This window comes from Syngnathus scovelli, chromosome 5, assembly GCF_024217435.2.
Source record: "Syngnathus scovelli strain Florida chromosome 5, RoL_Ssco_1.2, whole genome shotgun sequence".
Taxonomy (NCBI): domain Eukaryota; kingdom Metazoa; phylum Chordata; class Actinopteri; order Syngnathiformes; family Syngnathidae; genus Syngnathus; species Syngnathus scovelli.
In genome coordinates this window covers 348,968-370,161 of record NC_090851.1, presented here as the reverse complement: position 1 = coordinate 370,161, position 21,194 = coordinate 348,968, and the positions used below count along the sequence as shown (strand labels likewise).

Sequence of the window (21,194 nt, the reverse complement as noted above, 5' to 3'; positions counted from 1 at the left end):
TAGTCAGCGGCCCTCAATCAATCACTCACTCACTCGCTCAATCACTCCATCCATCCATCCATCCATCCATCCATCAATCAATCAATCGACACGCTTTGAAAATTCAAACAGACTTTAGCTGCAAGTCTAAGGATCAATCTATGCAAAAATGAGGCACATCATTGCTGTAAGCTTTTGGGGGAAAGCATTAAGTTAGTAGTGGTGACTTCAAACATGATGATTTCCTTTTTCACAAAGTCAGACCGGAACCAACACGGCAATGATGATGAAAATGTTTGGGAATTACAAATGAATGGTGCTTTTCACCCCAAAAATGAAGGACGGCTACAAACGTATTCCTTTATCACCAACAAAATAACAATGGCATGAAAACATTTAGCGTGATTAAAAAAGATCTAATATCTGCGATGCATCGATTGAGCAGAGCGAGCTGTTTTGCTTTGTGTCTTTGGTAATCCCTAAAGTGCAGCTGACCCCGCTGACCGACCGACCGGCCGGCCGACCGACCGGCCAGCAGGCAAGCGACCCTTTAATGGGACACCGAGACGCTACGCTAGCTAACGCTAAGCTTCAGGCTCAGCTTTTAGCATGTAATCACGGCCACACACAAAATAAAAGAGAAAAGCTAAGGTGGTGCTGGAATGACAAATTGAAAGTAAAGGATTAACATTGTGGCGCAAAGAAAACCTCAATCACAGTCATGCGGCTTCTTCCTTCATGAGATCCAACTTCTGGGGCTCACATTACGCCTAATAACTTTATTGGCATTAAAATCAAATAGCAATATGGAATTAGGAATGATTTGATATGATGTTTAATTGAAAGCTTCCTGCCAGCGGGAGGTTGGATGCAAAAAGCCCAAATATTTCTTTTTTTGAAATGGAGGAAGCTTACGGCGCGGCGCGCTAAGCTAAGCCGCTTCCTAAAAGCCGCTCTTAAAATCTTAACGAGGGCGGCCGGCGGTCACATCGCTCGTGGGGAGGGCAGGGCGACTTTGCTCCTCTCTCTTTTCCTTTTTCAATTCATTTTGTCCTTTTTCATTGTCAGCTGCACACACATGAGGGAGGGAGGGAGGTTAGGGAGGGAGGTCCTGGCACCATCCCAAAATGCAGCGTGGCACTTGGATTGCGTCTCACCTTGCTGGGCGGGCGCGTCGCTCTCGGCCGGGTTCTTCTTGACGGTGAGGTCCAGCGGGCCGTCCTGGTCGGCCATGAGCAGCTTGCTGAGGACGGGGTTCTGTGCAGAGGCGGCGGCGGCGGCTGGCCCCTCGCTGCCGGGGGGGCTGAGGCAAGGCGACGGCGAGGAGCAGGAGGCGGGCGAGGGTGGCGAGCCGGGCGCTGGCGAGCAGGGCGGCAGGCTTTGGTCCTTCATGGCCCCGTTGGGCGGCAGCGGAGCGTCCTGAGTGCTTTTTGAGGTATATTCGGCGGCAAACTGGCGGATCATTCGCTGCATGATCTCACGAGCCACTAGAGGAATGTGGGGGTCCGACAAACTTGGGAGGTCTGAAAAGAACCGAGGGACTATTGGTCAGGAAGCAAGCAATCGTATTTTACATTGGGAGATGTTGACGTGGCAGCGTGAGCCGCATCCCGCGCTCATAATCCTGGTATGATGCTGAAATAATCCCAAAAATCAGCAGCGAGAGCCTCTAATCCCGCCCTTGACACCAGATTAGCGAGCGAGCGAGCGAGCGCCACTTCTCGGTTTCCGATCAAACTCAAATGAGTTTGGCTTTCCCGCGCTAACAATGCCATGTGCCAAACCTTTGCACGCAAATACAGCGTGCGCACGGCAACACGCCGTCTGGCGGCTGTGAAAGGCAAAGCCACTTTGGGACCTCCCGCCCGCCAACACGCAGTCTCATCCGCGACATGCCGCAAAATGAGATCAGATGAATAATCGCCCTGGTATGTTTAAGCAAATTCATTTTAATCCCTTTATTTCTTTGGCGGCACAGCAGGCGGCCACGCCGGGGGGGCCGCCAAATCAATAAATACATAAATAAATAAATAAATAAATCCTCTATTGCCGCCCGCCAACGTTGTGTCGGAACGATGACTCAACGCAGATATTTTGCATTTCCAAAATGGATGTTCATTGTCGCCGTCCATCTCATTCCAGCGCCGGCCGCTTGGATTCAACCGCAAAAGCACCGTACAAAGTCACGTCCCATCTGGCTCAATAGCGTCTTCAAAAGTCAACACGCACGCTTGGCATTGGCGAAAAGTACCGTCGGGCTCAGGAAAGTGGGGCAGGCAGGCTTGTTAGGGTGGCTCGCGTGGCCCACTTTCAAACAATTTACTTTAATTACGTCTACCTGCAGGCAAAGCGCTTCATCTGCGTAGAGGAGGGGGGAAGAAAAAAAAAAAAAAAAGACTGGTACATGACTTGGGAGCGAGTCAAACATTCAGATGAGTCGCTCACCCTCAAAAGTGAAAATCTCAATTTGGAGAAAGGTATTAAAAATGGAATTTTAATCATCTCCACACGGGAGGCAAAATGATTGGCACTCCTGAAATGGGATGGGATGGCATGGCTTCATTTCCCAGTGGAAGGGAGGGAGGGAGGGAGGGAGGGAGGGAGGGAGGGAGGCAGGGAGGGAGGGAGGGAGGGAGGGAGGGAGGAAGGAACGAACGAAGGAAGGAAGGAAGGAAGGAAGGAAGGAAGGAAGGAAGGAAGGAAGGAAGGAAGGAAGGAAGGAAGGAAGGAAGGAAGGAAAGAAGGAAGGAAAGAAGGAAGGAAGGAAGGAAGGAAGGAAGGAAGGAAGGAAGGAAGGAAGGAAGGAAGGAAGGAAGGAAGGAAGGAAGGAAGGAAGGAAGGAAGGAAGGAAGGACATTGCCGTTGGTGCGTACCTTTCCTGTGAAACACAGCATTGAGGAAGTCTTGCGCTTGTCTCTCCAGCCGGCCCAGGCGGCTCTCTTCCCGTTTTGCGTGGTCGCCCTCCGCCGGCGGCCGGCCGTCGGCGACCGTGTCGTCGGCGCGGTGATCCTGCGGGAAAAAGCCAGGCACCGTTATAGCGAGCGCTTCCCCGCTTGCGTTGGCCAACTGCGCTTCTGTGCGGAGCGCCTTTAGTATCATTCTTATTAAATCTCTAAAAAATGGCCGACTTCCTTCGTGGACAACAATGAGCGAGCGTCATTGTATGACTATTTGTATGAACTGGGATCCGATGACTTGGAGATTGATATGATTTGTTTGAATCCCAAAATTGCACTTCCTCCACTCATTGATTTGGTTCCCTCCCTCACCAAATATGCTCCTTTGGCCAAGGAAGACGCACCGCACCGTCAGCATTAACGCTGCAAGAAAACCAGCGGATGTAATTGAAGTGCCCGGCTCTCTATTGGGCATCGGCCTTCCAATCGATCGATCAATAATCCTTGGCGCAAAACAAAACGCAGAAAGACGAGAACGCCTCGCTGCTGCTTTATTTGTGCATCTCTCCCGGCCGGCGTCGGTCGCCACGGGGCTCTTATTTTTGACATCGATTTCCATCTTCATTTTACGATCCGTGCAAATTGCGTTTGATAAAGAGAGAGAGAGAGAGAGAGAAGAAAAAAAAAGCTGTCGTCGAGGAGCTAACGCTTCTTAGTGGGACAGATGGGTGGGACAAAAGGGAGGGTGGCTTTGATTTGGAGGAGATTTTTAGGAGGCAGATGGCTAACCTGGGAGGTCAGAGCGGGGTCACGTCGGAGAACAAGGCCCGCTCCACCATTGTACTCGTCTTAAGCCTCCCTCCCTCCAAGGAAGCAAGCGGCAGCCACCCAACCCCGCCCGGCAAACGGCGCAAAAGCGAAGATGCTGACATATTTTCACGTTTTGTCAAAATACAAATGAAGAAGTGAAACAGCACATTTGTCCAATTTTTGAGCTCCAATCCGCTCACGGCTAAACTGTCTTACTTTGGGGCCCGGACGTCCAGCTAAGTAGCTTCGCAACGGCGGCGTGCCGAGACGCTCAAAGCTAACATGCTAATTGAGAGATGATCGTTATTTGAACAGGCATAAAGGAATGGAAGTGTGGACTGCGAATCTGCCAGCTTCTCTATTAGCTCCATCCAAAGAGGGCAAAACGTTTGGAGCAATGACAAGAAGCTCCCTCGGCCTTACCTTGACTTGATCAACTCGCAGGCAGCAGAAGAGACAGTTGTCATCAAAGGACCAGTCAGACACTTCCTCTGGCTCGCAATCTGCAAACCATACATGGCTTTGTTTCCAACCATAGTTGCTTTTTTGACAAAAGCTTTACGGCACGGCACGGCACACGAGTTTGCAACAAGAGGCACGACTTGGATCATTGTGAAATCAGTTGAGAGATTAACATGGCCATTGGAGCGCTTAGGATGGCGCTTCCTCCGTCCAAACACCGAGTTTGTCTTTTTCTTGCCGCTCCTTTTCTTGACACGTTTAGAAAGGGAGACGTGTCAAGAAAAGGAACGGCGACGAGGAGCGCCTTTTGTCCTCCACAATCCGTTGACAAATGGCGACGTTGAGCCGCCGGCGCTTTGTTAGCCGCTTTGAGGACAATTGGACTCGTCCGTCAGTACAAAGCAAACGGCGGCGTGTGCGTGCGTGCGTGCGTGCGTTACCTTGGGAAAAGGGGCTATCTTTGACTACTCCCGGCCCAAACAAGCCTTCCAGGATGCTTTCGAACCCTGCCGACAAAACGAGAGATCGCGTTAACGTCCACATTGGCAATCATGTGACCGCAGCTAAAATCACACTTGATAAAGAAACACTTTCTTGTCTGCAAATCAACACCTTATATGTACTAGGTGTGTGTGTGTGTGTATCAAAAGTCCTTGTGTGGTTCATGAAAGTGGCAATCATGATAAAACACACACTGCACCATTGTGTCAACGCAGACTGACAGAGCGAGCGCACGCACGCACTCGTTTGCGCCAATTACTAGACACACACACACATGCGCACACTCTTTCTTCTCTTTAGCGCTAAGACACTAGTGCGCTAAAGTCACTCCCATTTTATTAAGTGTAAATACCTTGCTGTCACTGTTGCCAAGCGACCGCATACGGTCCGACATAAATACATAAGATGGCACCCCCGCCCCCCAAAAAATCCACCTACACCTCCCACGATTGATTCTCGCCTCACCTCGCCTCCCCTCCCCCGCCCAGCCGCCTCCACCATATCGAAATGAAAGCGGAGGCAAACAAAGACGCATGTGTTGAAATGCAAAAAGATTCATATAGCACGCACGCACGCACGCACAGTTTGTTTCTCGCTAATGAACAAAATCTCTTCCTTTACGGTGCTCACAAATACAACAAACCACATCATCGGGGCAACCAAAAGCCTGACATTTTTGCAAACGTGACACCTTTTTGCATTCGTGTTCCCAACCTTGAAAGGAAAAGTACCATACAATGCTGGATAGCGCAGCACACGCACACACTTGACTTTGGAGGGCCTCCCTCTCTCTCTCTCTCCCTCTCTCTCTCTCTCTCTCTCCCTCTCTCTCCCTCTCTCTCCCTCTCCCTCCCTCTCCCTCCCTCTCCCTCCCTCTCCCCCTCTCCCTCCCCCCTCCCTCCCTCTCTCTCCCTCCCTCCCTCCGTCTCTCCCTCCGTCTCTCCCTCTCTCCCTCTCTCTCCGCACTAACCAAATGACACGTTCAAGAAACAGCAGCATTTGCACGAGGCGCTTGCCACAACTCCTCAACAGCAACACACGCACAACAACAACAAGAACAACAAGAAAACACAAAGAGCTGATCATATCATTCACATCATGTTCCGCCTTTCAGCATCATCTGGCTAAAGTTAGTTGTTGCGCTCACATCCAGTCATGTGCGTTAGCCGCAAACACCTTTAGTTGTGAACACACTTGGGCCCAGTGAGCGTCTAAAAGACCTTAGCGAGCGAGGCAAAGTGTGTCGCTTTGGCTCATTTGGCAACAGCTCTTGGCCATGCGACTTGTTTTTACGCTCGGATGTTCAAAAAACAAAAATCATTTGCATCAACCGTAATCCACGACAATACGGGATATTATTATGAGATGGGATTGGCCAGATGAGATAACAGCCAGCCACAGGCAAAAAAAGATTACCAATTTAGGTCATGCACGTACGTATGCGCACAAACACACACACACACACACACGGTGACACACAGTGCCTGTGTGTGTGTATATATATACGTATATATAAATAAAACACACAAACATATATACAATATAGAAGTATACCATCTATATTGCATGTGCGTACATACAATATATACATACGTACATATGTGTGTGTGTGTGTGCTCACTAACACAAAGCTGTCACTTCCTCTCACTTCATAGTCCAACAGCAATGTAACACACACACACACACACACAGGGAGCCATTTTCCAGATGCATGGACAGACTCAAGTCACACAACGCAAATCCACAAAAGCATACATGGAAGCATGTCGACGCAACCCAAATCCACAAAAACATACATGGAAGCGTGTCGATGCACGTACGTCCGCATGTAGACGCACGCACGCCCGCACACAGGTATGTTAGCAGAGCACTTCTTCATTTGTAGCGGAAGACGATGGCACTGTTGTGTTTTTCCACGCACGCATTGAGTGTAACTAAGCAATGAACTAGGGTATAAATGCTCCTTGTCACGACGTAAGTAGCCAAACTGAAGCTTCACTCTAAAACTCAGGTTGGCCTCCTCATTTTTCAAGTCAAAAGCTAACCGGACCATTGCAAAGACGTAACGGTGTTGACGTCGGCATTATTCGGAGTCAAAGAAGCCCAAGAGTTAAGAAAAAAACAAAACAGCGGCCTTTCTCAACAGTTCCAAGTGAGGAAGCGTAGCGTGTACGTATGGAGGAAGAGTCCGGAATGTTGACGTTTCTTGTGACTAGGGAACGACAGCTAAATATAGCGCAGCGTGAGCATTCATAATTCAGCATGACCCAAGCCTCGTTCTCGGCCAATCGATAGCTCATTAGGGCTGGAGAGCGGGCTGAGCTTAGGTCGCGACCGCACTTGACGTCCATTCAGCTTCATTCATTATTGACGTGGCTCATTTCGCTGTTAGCATTAGCATCCTTTATGGGGGGGAATCAAGGCACAAAACCCGTTCAAGGGAAGGTGGCATCAAACTGGGCTGGACGCGCTAGCCCCAAGCTGCTTTTCTTTAGCCGACCCGAGCGACGGCTCACAGGGCGACCTTTGTGCCCGATTCAAACCGCAACATTGGGAAAACATGTGCGACAATAACGCCGTCCAAATTGCTAATGACACGGCGACGCCACATGTGGCGTCAGCTGACGCGCTGTTCCTTGGCACGTACGTCTGTGCTTCCATAGCTGCTTGAAGCAGCAGAATCATTTGCGCGAGTCCTCCTATCGTTTGGAATGTGCGTTCCGGGGCCGGGCGGGCGGGAACGTGCACATGACGCCTAGACACGCAACCTTTGCTGTGTACTGAAACATATTGTACTTTCAAGACACTCAAGACCATAAAATGGAACAAAAACGATGACATCTGGGCTGAACAAATGCAGATTTTTTTTTTTTTTGCCTACGTTTTTTGTGTATGTAGGTCAGGTGTGTGTTTGTGAGTTTGCTTCTCGGCGAACCGAATCCCTAATCTCAACTCATCTTTTTCTCTCAAGAAAAAAAGCAGGATGAGCTCAAAGGAGGCTGACACACACACACACACACACACACACTCAGAATTGCAATCAAACACTCAGTGGGCCGCTGGAGTTTGCGATCAATTGTGCAAATCGACTCAGTAATTCAAGACCACGCCCCTCACGAGCAAACACAAACGCAGCAGAATTTCAACATGGTGTCGCCTTATGTGGCGTTACCACGGCAACACAGCAGCGACCGCAACAAAGAATTAAACAATCGGCCGTAAACGAGTGGGAAATGTATGCAAGGTATGCTCCGGTTGAGCAACAAAACAATGCTAGATGCTATTGCAGCATGACGCTATTGTCAATAGGAAAGCAAATAATGCTAACTTTGCCATTGTCGATGCTACAGAAACAAAAAAGTGTGTGACGCCAACATCGCACTACTGAAAAGAAAATGTTCAATACTGGTTTTCACAGGCAGAACACTGTGAAATGCTTGACGCTACTGCTATAAAGGCCAGGGTCAAAACGCGCCAACGTCACACGTTGGGTTTTCTGCAACAAATAATCGCTGAATGCTAACATCAGATGAATGTTGTTGGACAACACAATAACACCAGATGCCGGTGTGACACGACATCAAAATAGTCCCTACGTCACGTGTGTGTCGATCGGTGTTCAAAAGCGCCCAAATAGCATTGAATCGCAATGTTATGCCACTGTTGTTCCGGAACAAAAGAGCGCTCAACTGTCATCTGTTATGACTTTGTGTCATGCTACTGTCGTTCATCAACAAAATAGGATTGTGCCTCATAAAAGACGGAAAATCAACACACACACACACACACACACACACAGCTGCTGGTCATTTGAGCGAAATCATTGCGCTAATGAGATAATTATGCGGTGAGGACCAAGAAGGAGGCCGCCCAGCGCTAACCGCCACTAAACCTCCCAAACTGACGCGCCCATCGTGCGCGCGAACGTGCTAATGAGAAGCTAATTGATAGCAATTAGCAGCGAGGTGGGTGTAGCGGTGGGGAGCTCAAGTGGGCGGCTTTAACACGTGCATTCTTTCATTCTGTGCCAATTAATTTAGGAAGAAGATTAAGTGATGGCTAATTTTGCTCATGATTATTCAAAAGAAATCCCAGCGATGTCTCTGGTGCTAGCTGGGCGTCTTCCCCCCGAATTTCACTGTTGATTACGTGCTAACAAGGCGACATCCAGTGTTGACTAAATAGTGCTGAACGCTAATGTCACACCATTGTCACTGGGTCAAAATAGTAAAATACGGCATATAGATAATTGTTCCTTAGCTAGTGCTAGTTTAGCCGACTGCCATTCAACAAGAAAACGGTGACATGCCAAACAGTGCTGAATGCTGCCATCAAACTGTTGTTCAGCACGCTAACCTCACAATAGCAGCAAAGACCACTAAATGGCAACAAACGCAAAATGGTAACCTCACCCAAATGCTCACGTCATTCAGCAACGCAAGCCATCTTAATGCTAAATACTAGCGCTAAATGCTAGCAAGAACTTCCTTCGAGTGAAACGACAAACAAGAGCACGGGACTCGCAAGTCGAATGGCGTCAAGGTTGCACCAAAAAAAAAAAAAAAATGAAGGAGAAGAAGAAAAGGAAGCTCCAAAGGGTGGAGGCGGCCGTGGCTGCGCTGGCCGCGAGACTCATTGAAGAGTCTCAAAGGAGAAGGAGCTGGCGAGGCGCCCGGAGAGCAAGGTAACATTTTTTGTATTCTTTTTCTTGCGACGACCTTCTTCAAATTGCATTCAGGCGGCAGAACAAATTATTCCAATGAAAAGACGCCAAATGAAAAACGGCAAAAGCATTTCTATAGCCGAAGCTAAAGCGGCCTTGCCTTTTCACTTTGGCCGACAAGTACTTTTACCCAGGTGAGCAGCAGGTTGACGCGCTTCTCGCATTCAAGCATTGTCGCCGCCAAAAACAAATTTAGATTTCGTAACCTTTGATGGGGCTGAATTGTTTGTTGACAAAATTCTTCAATACTCTTTGCAATGTTGGGCTAATTAAAAACCTTCAAACAAGTGACACACGGCAAGCCATGCAAGCAGCATGTGCACACACACACATATAATTGGACCCAACAAAAGAGGGCGAGCGTCCGATTTGTCGCGGCATGACGCCGAGCGAGTCGCTGAGCGAGTGGATAGTGCAAAATCCAATTTGTGCAGGCAGGACCTCGGCCACCTAACACGGCGGCCACGCCCTGGCTGGCTGGCTGGCTGGCCGGCCGGCCGGGGCCTTCACTCTAAAGCTCCTGATTAGAGGCAGAGGTGAGAAGACCGCCAGCCAGCTAAGGCCAGACGAAAACATCTTTCACAAACATAAGCTATTTTGTCCATTTCAAAAAACTTGAGCCTTTCAAATACAAAAGAGAGGATTTTGCTCCTGTTGTGTCAGGGAAAATGGAAAGATGACGATTTGATGCCTACTTTTCATCCAAATTACAAATGATTCTCTTTGTTATTATCATTTTCATTCCAAATAGAGAGACCAAATTGAATTGACAGTTCATCCCTACAATGTTTACATTTGACATCGATCCCAAAGAAGCAGAAGAAAAGACACGTTTCTTCTTTACCCATACCGAAGCTAAGAGAGTCAGTCGCGCGAGCCGAGCCGAGCCGAGCCGCGCTGCGCTTTTGGGACGTCGGGTCAAAGCTCCCGCTGGGGCACGTGGGTAAATTCCTGCCGGGATTTCAAACCTCGGGATGAGACAAAGGAGAACGCACGTGAGAAGAAAAGGGGCTGGGTGCCCCACACAATTGCTGATGCCAATTTCACTTGAAATTCGTCAATAGAGCCACAAAACAAGTTTCCCAAGCGCACGCAGTTTGTTTTGATGCTCCCAGTTCCACTTGATGACATGAAATTTGGATTCACAGGAAGTGGGGAACGGCCATTTGTAGGCTCATTTTGGGAGATAGATGTAGTTTTGGATATATTTGCCACAACTCCTTGCAAGTCTCCCTCCCTCCCTCCCTCCCTCCCTCCCTCCCTCCCGGTCCGGGTGACGTTGACACCGCCCTCGTTGGCTTTCATCATCTGTTCCTTCTGCAGCTTCCCGTCGTCACGGAAACCAGGCATTTTCCCGCCGCCAATCCACATGTTCAGATTTGTGGCACCAGGCCACGCACGCTCGCAGGCACGCCTCGCTCGCACGCACGTAGACAGAGGTACGCGAGTGCGCACGGCAACAACAAAGGCGCGCAAAGGCCTAATAAGAGCATGCAGGGTGACCACTGACTCCCACAGAACCAAAGAAGATGAAATAAAGCAGTCAAAATAAAAGCCCGCGTATGGTCAATATGCAAAACTTCTCCCATTATTATTTTGGTCCCATTCTTTTTTTTCTGCTCATGGTATGTTTTTGAATTTGGGGCATTTTTGGCAGGCGCATATTTGGATTGTTCACATTGTTTTTGTGTCTTGTTTTAGTCCATCTTTTAGAATGGCTTTTTTATTTTTCACTTTTGATCCTGGTGTATGTTTTGAAGCATACATATGGATGTGGGTGGGTCCTTTGGTTTCAATATGTGTTTGATAGCCGTCTTGTCATGTTTCTATGACTTTTTGAACATATTCAACACTGCTTATTTGCATGTTTGTTTTAAGTGCGGTCACTCTATGGCTTTTGGGGCTTTTTTTTTATGGTACTATGGGCCATATTTTCACAATGTAATTGGATGCTCTTGGTGTGTCTTTTTTATTCCGTGTTTTAATTGAAGGTGTTTTTTCATTGGCTGCTGTCAGCCAGCTGTGCAGGCGGATTTTCTGAAATGAGGGTGAGCTAACGAGGTCAGGGGGGCCCCGAGCTGCTAAATCAAAGACATATTTTGGACAGACGTGCGCGTGTGTGTGTGCGCACGCGTACGTGCACGCGCTCCGCTTATCATATGATGTTCACATGAAGCAGAGCTGCAGGCGGAGGACAAAGAAGCGCACAATGTTCTTTTTCTTTGTCTTCTCGGAGGATGTCTTGGACTCATTTGGACATTAGGCAAGTCAACTCTGACCTATATGCAAAAGCGTCGCTGCACCCCCCACACTGCTGCGACAACACCGACTACGCGCACGCACGCACGCACGCGTGAATACTGTAGGTCCGCTCACGGGCGGGCAGTCCGCTCACGGGCAGCTCGCTTGGTGGCGGCCAGATGGCAGCGTGGAAACAGACCAAGATAAAATATGCAGAGAAGAACGTGATGCGCTTACATATTATTATTTTTAAAGCAAAATTCCCCAATGAAATAAATCCAAAAGCCACTTCTCAATGACAGCTCCCCTCAAAAACATCAACTAAAACCGGGGCTTCGAGCTGTTGCAGCGCACTTGCAAACCACATGTAAAACGAAATGAAGAATTACAACGGCCCCTCGTTAGCTTAATGCTAACACCTAACTGAAAAGCAAAGAGTGCACGGGTAGCCGCGGCGACACAATGTGTGCGGCAACACGTGTAGACAGAGCAAACCAGACGCACCGCAACGCAACGCACCGCAACGCAACGCAACGCTACGCACCGCAACGCTACGCAACGCAACGCTACGCTACGCAACGCTACGCTACGCAACGCAACGCAACGCAAAATGACCAATATTAATTACAGCGGCGCTGGCAGTTCGGAAACTCTTCTCCGCTTTTGTCTGCACGACGGTGTTATACTGCCCCCCAAAGGCCAAGTCACACACATCAGGAGGAGCCACAATGAGTCAATCATGCGACACAAACAGGTTTAGTCTTACAGGACTGTCACTGCTACATGTTTTTAGAAAGCGCGAGAGCATATAGTGCTGTTTTAATTCTTTGGGGAAAAAAAGTTGGAGTTGATTTGGTGCGGAACAGACATTTCCATTCATTTCATTGTGGAAGGATTTAAGCGTCGAATTCTTCCGATCCCAAAACGAATGGCACTTCTGGCCAAACAGTCTTTTTTGAATGTTGCCAAACAAGTGCCGACCTACGTTGGGCTCTCGCTCTTCGAAATATTGCCTTCTTTCTTTTTTTGCTTTTGTAATGTACAAGCAGCTTGTCAGCGGGACCGTGGAAGACATTTTGGAGGCTTGAGGAATTTACTGAGGTTAATGGGGCAAGTGATCTAGACGCGCGGCCGCGCGCACACCGTACACACCTTCAGGGAGCATGCCCAGAACAATGTCTGAGATATCACTGACCCAGACCCACATAGACAAACGCGCGCGGCGCGCATACAACTAGTCATAAATATTTCCCTTTTGGAAAATCAAAGGTCGGCTCTACTCTTAATTTGCTGCTGCGTGCGTGCGTGCGTGCGTGCGCGTGTGCGATGAAGCGCGCATGCTTGTAGGAGTGGGGGAGGGTCTCTCCAGTCTAATAATATTGACACACAGGAGGAGCAGAGGAGGCTGCCTGCATGAATATGACATATTAGCCGTAATTCGGAGGAATGTTCTCTTCACTGCAGCGCCACACACGCGTGCGAGTGTTTGTGCGAGAGGTCCAAAGGTGTCAGTCGCGTGAGACACACCTCAGAGCTAAGAAAGACACATTTTCAAGGCGGACGTGCCTGATTCAGCTTCCATGCGCAACAACGAGGGCTTGGGGCTTAAGGTCAGGGTGGAGTTAACATTTGGGCTTGATGCTCTCTCTCTCCAAATGACGAGCAGAGGCGAGGGACGCGCCATGCGGCACAGGGCGGCCATTGTAGCGCGAGAGCGTCTTCAAGTAGCGCAGAGAACATGTTACACGCAACAGCTGGGGGAAAAATGCTGATGTTCACGCTTGGGAAATCAAAATCCTCACGTGACAGAAGACACACTCGAGCAGCACACATTGTTTGGGCGCAATAGCACAAAGTTGACTTTCACGCTCATGCCGCCTTCACTTGCGCTCAACTCTGCACAAAAAAAAACATTTAGGATTCAAACTCGCCCTCCTCTTCGTAAAGCTACAAAATCTGACAGACTCACAATTCGCAGCCCGCCGAAAGACCACCGAGGAACTTTTGGGAAAAACAGAAATCATCAAGCACGAATGAAGACGCGGCGACACAGCTAAGCCAAGCCAAGCCAAGCCAAGCCAAGCCAAGCCAAGCCAAGCCAAGCCAAGCCAAGCCAAGCCAAGCCAAGCCAAGCCAAGCCAAGCCAAGCCCAAGCCAAGCATGCGGTGGCTGACATTCCATGTCGGAGGAGGCGTTTATGTTAAAAATAAAAAGGGCCACATTTGACGGCAAGGAGAAAATATGGCGGCTGCGCCCACGCGTCAATTAAGTGCTGAGAGCGTCTGCAGCTGCACAAACGTGCACGCACTGTGCATGAGCGCAATCAAAATGTCAAAGACGTCCGTCCAACAAACTTTGAAAGAGTCCAATTTCATTGATTGACTTTATTATGATTTCATTTCGCTACGATTTTATATACCGATGACTTTATTTTTGCAGTGCATTCGGTGTAAGTACGGTTAAAGTAGATCAATGTCACATTTTAGGTGACATTAGCAATCAGGGTGAAGCTAACACATTAGCCCAAAAAAAAAAAACCCTTGCAGTCGTAATCAAGTGGAAACTCGCGGTTACGTTAGCCTTTAGCCACAACTGGTTGAATCCAACTATGACAGCAAAAACAAAACACAATCTGATCTGGATCTTGAACATTCTTAATAGTCATTTGAGTGTTACAAGTTAAGCGCATCATCTCAAATTTCGTTGTCCACAATTGGATGACAAAAGGGGACGTTTTGCACCCACTTGACCATATCCTAGTGCGCCTAGGCTAAGCTACGCTATGCTAAACTACATTAGCAGCAAAGAGGAAGGGGGGGGGGGGGGGGGCGAGACAAACATGACAAAATAAACCCATGAAGAAAGAAGATTTTAAGAGAGAGAGAGAGAGAGAGAGAGAGAGAGAGAGAGAGAGAGAGAGAGAGAGAGAGGAGAGAGAGAGAGAGAGAGAGAGAGAGAGAGAGAGAGAGAGAGAGAGAGGAGAGAGAGAGAGAGAGAGAGAGAGAGAGAGAGAGAGAGAGAGAGAGAGAGAGAGAGAGAGAGAGAGAGAGAAACTTGTATTAGAATCAAACTTGTATTAGAATCCCGGCCTGATCATGTAAAGGCATTGGAAACGCGTTTTGAGGCTACGATTATTCTTTAAGACAGCCATAAGATACTAATGACTGTCAGGAAGAGTCAATATTGTGAGTAATCCACCAGCGGCGGCACTTTGCACTCATTACGAGCCGTTTGATGTTTCAATCCGAAAGCGTGAACACCATCGGCGGCAGGAGAGCCAAGGCGTCGCACTCTGCTGGGAGTCGTCGCCGCCACCGCCAAGTGGAGCGTGTTTGCTAACAAGCTCTCGGCCGCGTTGGTTTGCCTCCATCCGCAACAATGCAACTAGCGTTTGGGCAGGCCCCACAAATGGTCGCCGATTACATTTCGTGTCGTTTCAATCGGCTCTGGATTGAATAAAACCCCCACTTTGTGCTCATCTTTGTGGCCCTTACCCGAGCACCAAATAAAGATCGGCATTTCTAATTTTGAAAAGAAAATCACACTGCTTCGTGATGGTTTGATTGACAGCCTCCATACGTTTCCATTAGCACCTCGGCTTGGTGTCGTGTGCGCTTGACATAGTGTTTAATTAGCTGAAGATCAGAACAATGGTGGTGGTTTGGGGTGTTGGGGGGGGGGGGGGACAACAAAAGCATTTTTTGAACACCTGCTTTTCCTTTTTGAACGTTTTGCTAGCAAAGTGGACTCTGAACGCCATTTTTAAACGTGAAAGTGACACACTTGTTTTTTCATTCTTGAATCTTGACTTTGCAACACGACTACCACAAATGAACACGAGGTGACGACGGAGAGAAACCGAAATTTGTAGGCCACTCAATGTGCCAAGTTGACATTGCGTCCCAACGTCCAATCCGGATCAAACAAATAATCGAACGAATGATGCTCTTGGACACAGATGCGGGTGTCTGAAGCGTGCGTGCGTGGATGTGTACACATGATAGAACGTACAATCTGGAGCAGATCTTGATCCACCGCAAACTAGCCGCACGTGCTTTGTTGACGTTGCAACATTTGGTGGCGTTTGCTCAAATGCATCAAGATGGTGCGTAGGTATTTTCTTGAACTTTCTACAAGCAAACCAGCCAGGGTGGAGGACCAGGGTCCAGGCCTGTCCCTTTAACTCAGCTCCGTTCTTGTCATTATTGTCTGCTTAGCGCACGACGCACCGCCTCTTAATATTCATTAATTGTTCACGGACATCCGGGTGACGCCGCCTGTAATTTCATTAACGGTCAATTTTCGCTGCGCTTGGCCGCGGACGAGGATGTGGAGGACAAGCGCAAGGAAGCCGGGACGAGAGGGGAGGAGCGGGCCGAAGCCAGAGACTTTTGCCACATTTGAAACGTTTGTGCAGTTGCATTGACGTGAACCTATTTGAAGGTGCGCACTACCTTGCGTCGGGGGACGTCTTTGTCGCCATGTATTCTTATCGTTCAATCGGTCGGACAATCTGATACAAAGATCAGAAATCACCGGCCCGTTTGTGGCGACAAGAACATCCACATAGCGCACATTCTTGACCAAATCCTTCCCCGACGTTAACGCAATCTTCAAACCGCAAGAGACAAAACACACTCACACTTTGGATTGTACACTGTGTCCCAAACTGGTTTTTCGCGCGCACACGCACACGCGCACGCGCGCCTTCATGACAATGATCAAAAGCTGAGGAGAAAAAAGCAGCTCAAATATGACCCTCCATACAAAGAAGGCCTTTATGTTAAAAAGGAATGTACCAAAACGTGGGCGGGCGCGAGTCAACATTTTGTGCATTGTGTGCCTTTGTGTGTGTGTGTGTGTGTGTGGTGTGTGTGTGTGTGTGTGTGTGTGTGTGTGTGTGTGTGTGTGTGTGTGTGTGTGTTTAGTCAAAATACTTCCAACTTCGCATGAGCTCACAAGGTGTCAATGTCAAAGAAGAAGCCAACCAAACGCAGGCAGGGTTCACACAACTCGCTAAACAAAAGAAGCACACACACACACACACACACAAACACACACACACACACACACACACACACACACACACACACACGTGTGCACACGCCTTACATAGATTTGGGGCAGACAAATTATAAGGAAGCAGGAATTAGCTTACGCTCTGTAGCTTCACTTTAGCATGTGGCTTATTATTTCTTTATTCATTTAGGTTATTAGAATTTATATTATTTTTTATGATATAATATATATATATATATATATATACACACGCACGCACACATGCGTGTGTGTGCGCGTGTGTGTATATGTAATGAGCAGTCAGTGCAAAGATTTACAGTGTAGAGACCTCCCACTCTAATTCATTCACCGTGGACATTTTTGTCGGAAGCAGATGAGAGGGTGGCTGCCGATGTGGAGGTGTGGGGGCTGGGGATGGCTCCATCTGTGCATTTCGATGGAAAGCATGGGAGGCGGGACTTAGAGGCGGGCCAAATTTGATCCCGTTAACGACATGGGGGATGCACAACAGTGTGATCAAACAAATCCGCCATTTGTGCCGTTGGAGAAGATGGAAATTTGCTCTCATCGAAGCTGTGTTAGCATACTACTTAGTCCAGACCTCAAACTGGTTAGTGAGCTGATGGAACGGGGACTGTAAAGCTTTGTTACTGCTAGTTAGCATGCAGAAACCTGAAACTAACATGTTACCTGACACAAGACTCACAACGACAAATACGGAAAAAGTCATAACGTTCTAAGAACAACACACAAACTATGTCCAAAACTGGAGGCTGCATCCTGGAGGACGGCAAAGGGCGGAGCAATGTCAGCTACAAAGGGGCGGAGCAATGTTCAGCTACAAAGGTGCGCTCCAAAGTCGCTCGTCTCCATGGAAACAAAGGCCAGATTTTCATGTTCAAATTCCAAGGCTGTGTCAATTTGGTCCAGGTGTGGCGGGTAGTTACGTCACGCAGCCTTTGGAGGGAGAACCGGCCTACCAATTCGGACACGGCCGCAGATGACTAATGCCGAGTTAGTGCCATAGCTAGGGCGTTAGCTTACAAAAGTCAGAACGAGCAGCTCGGCCGGCCGAGCGCAAAACTACAAAAACAGAAGATTCGTTCGTGTTCCGTAAATTAAAGAAAGCTGGCCACCACGCGCAATCCGATAATAGCACAAAAGTACAAAGTCATTCGTGTAGCTTCCTCTAAAACAAGATGCAAAGAAGAGCTAGCATTGACTAGCATGCTAGGCACTTGACCTTCCAAGACCTGCCTCCCGATAGCATTTGTACTGCAACTGAGGAAGGGAGCGAGTTTGGGGCTTTTTTCGGCATCCATTCCACTCAAGCCAGACGCTTAGCTCATGACACACACAAATGAAGCCATCCAATTCCCTCTTTCTGCCACTTTGCTTAATGATTAACATAGCATGCTTTGGATGACATTTAGCTGCCGTCTTATCTGCTAATACGTTACGCTAAGTGTGTGTGCGCGCACACACACACACACACACCCACAAGGCGTGAAATGACTGTTTAATTCAGCGTGAGGAGATGTGGAGGTGTTGAGGATCTAAAAAAAAAAAAAAAAACAATTGAAAAACACAATCTGCCAATCACGCGCGCACACGCACCCACACCCACACACACACAAGTTGGCAGGAGTTAAGACGCAGTTCCAAGTTTACAACGTGCATTTGTTACTCCGCATTTGTTGCGTTGAAAGTACTTGAGAGAGGGGCGAGGAAGGAAAGCAAAAAGTGAATTGAAGCACAGCAATACGGCAGCACCATTTCATCAGGCCCCGACATACGAGCGCAAGCCACGGCATTCCCGTTTGGCTCGCTGTGACGTTTGCCCCTCTAGGACAAAGAGTGTTTTTGCTTTGAAACATTTACACTCATCTATAATTGGAAGAAGAATAGCAGCGTGACAATTTGACCAACCAAGTGAAAATCCTTTCATGCTCATTTACAACAAGTCAAGAGACTGCGAAGCCTCGCGTCCGTTTGTCCAAAGATCCCACTCGACGCTAGCACTTTAGCGCTCATCGCTGGAGTCCACGTGAGCCTGCCGCTAATTAGCCCTCAAACAAGTCCGAATTCAAGCAGGCTGCCTTCAAAGATAAGAAGACAAAAAGAAAGAAAGAAAGAAAGAAAGAAAGAAAGAAAGAAAGAAAGAAAGAAAGAAAGAAAGAAGAAAGAAAGAAAGAAGAAAGAAAAGCAAAACGGCAGGGAAAAAGTCAGCCTGCCGTGCGGGAGGCCAGAAAAGAAAGCGCTTCCGAAACAAGATGTGGCTCATTTGTTACACGGACACCTGCCTCTTCTGGTACCGATGCGTAACACGTACGACATGGTTGAAAACTGGAATCATTTCAACAATGGAGAGTGGAGTGTGCGCGTGAGTGTGGTGTGTGTGTGTGTGTGTGTGTGTGTGTGTGTGTGTGTGTGTGTGTGTCGTAGCTTTGCAGCTAGCTACTAGCTAAGCTAGTACCCAACATAGCGTAGCATACAAAGACTAAAGCTTAGCTGAGCTTCGACAGATGGGACACTTGATACGCATCTAAGAATCAGCACAGATGACCAAAGAAGGACCATAAGCTTTTCCCCGTCAGGGTTGCCGCCGCGATTCACTTGCAGGCTTTGTTTGGCACAGTTTTCACATCAGACGCCCGGCCAGGCGCAGGGCGGCGATTCTTTAGCCCGGCCAGGCGCAGGGCGGCGATTCTTTAGCCCGGCCAGGCGCAGGGCGGCAATTCTTTAGCCCGGCGCGGAAATTGGCGCGCTGAGCAGGAATGGAAACTAGCTAGCTTGGCATCTTCCGCTATCTATTGCAAAGAGGTACAGACAACGGACCGATAAATAGCTCATTTCGTGTGGAATTACAAATGACAAGATAAGAAAGCGCCAGGTCGGCTCGCCGCTTTGCATTACATGTGAGACCGACTGAAGCTACGTCCAAACCAACAGATACAAAAGGATCCAGATGATCAAACATGTTGACACTGACAGATGTTTTCCTAACGTGCCTTCCATACAGGGACTAAATGCATTCAGTCAGCTGCGCATTGATGAGGAATTAAAGTGAGGCTCTTCACAGAGATCACTCCCTCCTCATCCTCTCACAAGGAAAGGAGCTTTGCCGGCTAAAAATCAGATGGGAGGAAGAAGAAGAAGAAGAAGAAGAAGAAGAAGAAGAAGAAGAAGGGGCTGAACGGTCGCTAAGTAGGTGACGCTTCCATGCACAACATCTGGACACGACTGCTCCAAAAAGAAAAGAGAAAAGAAAACAACTGGTGTCGATCCCCAGCAACGCCACCTGCGCTGCGCTGCGCTGGGCTGGGCTGGGCTGGGCTGCACTGGGCTGGGCTGCACTCCCGCTTCCCACTTGGGGACGCCGTAAAAGGCGGATTAGGCGGTGAGGTCGCGGGATCACCGGCGGAGTGGACGATAATCTTGACATAACATCGGGACGGCTGCATGTAACCGGATTAAAACGACAGCTAATGAAATACACCAGAAATGGAGGGTGCGGGCGGGTGGGGGAGGAGGACCGGCAAAGGGGGCTGGCTGGCTGGCTGGCTGGCCGGCAGATCCAAAATCAAAACAATACATACGACAACAACAACAAGAAAGGAACACTTCAAAGCGAGCATCTCTCAGCGTTCCCCGATGCAGCAACGCGCCTCCCAAAAGCTATTAAGAAGAGCCCAGAGACGGAGGGAGGGGGGGGTCATGTTTGGAGATCGGGAGCGCGCACGTCCTCCTCCCTATTACCCAAAAGCCCGGCCGGTGCGCGGGCACGAGGGAACAGTGGCCACGCTGATTGGCTAAGGCGCGGCTCCGTGAGAGCACGTGACGCTACGATAAATAAACAGCGGAACGCGTAAGAATAAAATATCAAATAAATCAAGTGAACACGGGGAAAAAGATTCGAGCGCTTGACGACAACACCACACGCGCACGACGCAAGTTCAAGAGCGTCCACTTGACGCGCACGTCAATAAAAACAATTATGACAGCTATTCGGAGTCGCTTTCTATCACGCGCGCACGCGCGCAGGCGCAATTTCAAGCGAGCTTACCTACACAGTGAATGAGTTTGTGCCTCCACGAGTCAAGTTCCTGCCGAAAGCCGCGCCTCTCTAGTGTGCATTGCTGCCGCTTGCACAGGCTCGCCATTTTCTGTCGGCCCCTCCCGTGGGCGCGCACATACTGCTGGGCGCGCGCGTCCGTCACCCTCCCTCCCTCGCTCGCTCGCTCGCTCTTCTGACGCTGGGTTGAGTGAGATGCGAGTGGACGGGACTGCAGCATCCCCCTTTCTATACCTCTCTCTCTCTTTCTCTCTCTCTCTTCAGCCGACCAACCCACTCACCCACCCACCCCCTCCCTGGCCGTTTCCACCTTTCCCTCCCAGCATCTCTGCAGCCATTGGTCGTCCTCAGGGATCACCCCCTCCCCCTGACTCTCTCTCTCTCACTCTCTCTCTCTCTTAATGTTGTGTACGCGCACCAAATGTGGCCTGGCCGATATGTGTCAAAGGTGCGGGCGGATTTAAAGCATTGAGACAAGGCGCATTGT

At 48.9% G+C, this 21,194-nt stretch overlaps 1 protein-coding gene across 1 annotated transcript in view; it reads right to left on the bottom strand.

Moving 5' to 3' along the window:
- The window catches only part of lcor (ligand dependent nuclear receptor corepressor), a 31,291-nt gene extending 10,339 nt beyond the window's left edge, over window positions 1–20,952 (bottom strand). The window contains exons 1-5 of the mRNA XM_049720621.2: window positions 20,699–20,952; window positions 4,589–4,654; window positions 4,110–4,189; window positions 2,853–2,988; window positions 1,137–1,502 (exon numbers count right to left, since the gene is read on the bottom strand). Of these exons, the coding sequence (XP_049576578.1) occupies window positions 1,137–1,502; window positions 2,853–2,988; window positions 4,110–4,189; window positions 4,589–4,654; window positions 20,699–20,927 (877 nt within the window). The 5' untranslated portion in view covers window positions 20,928–20,952. The remainder of the gene's footprint in view (window positions 1–1,136; window positions 1,503–2,852; window positions 2,989–4,109; window positions 4,190–4,588; window positions 4,655–20,698) is intronic.
- Between the last annotated feature and the right edge of the window lie 242 nt (window positions 20,953–21,194).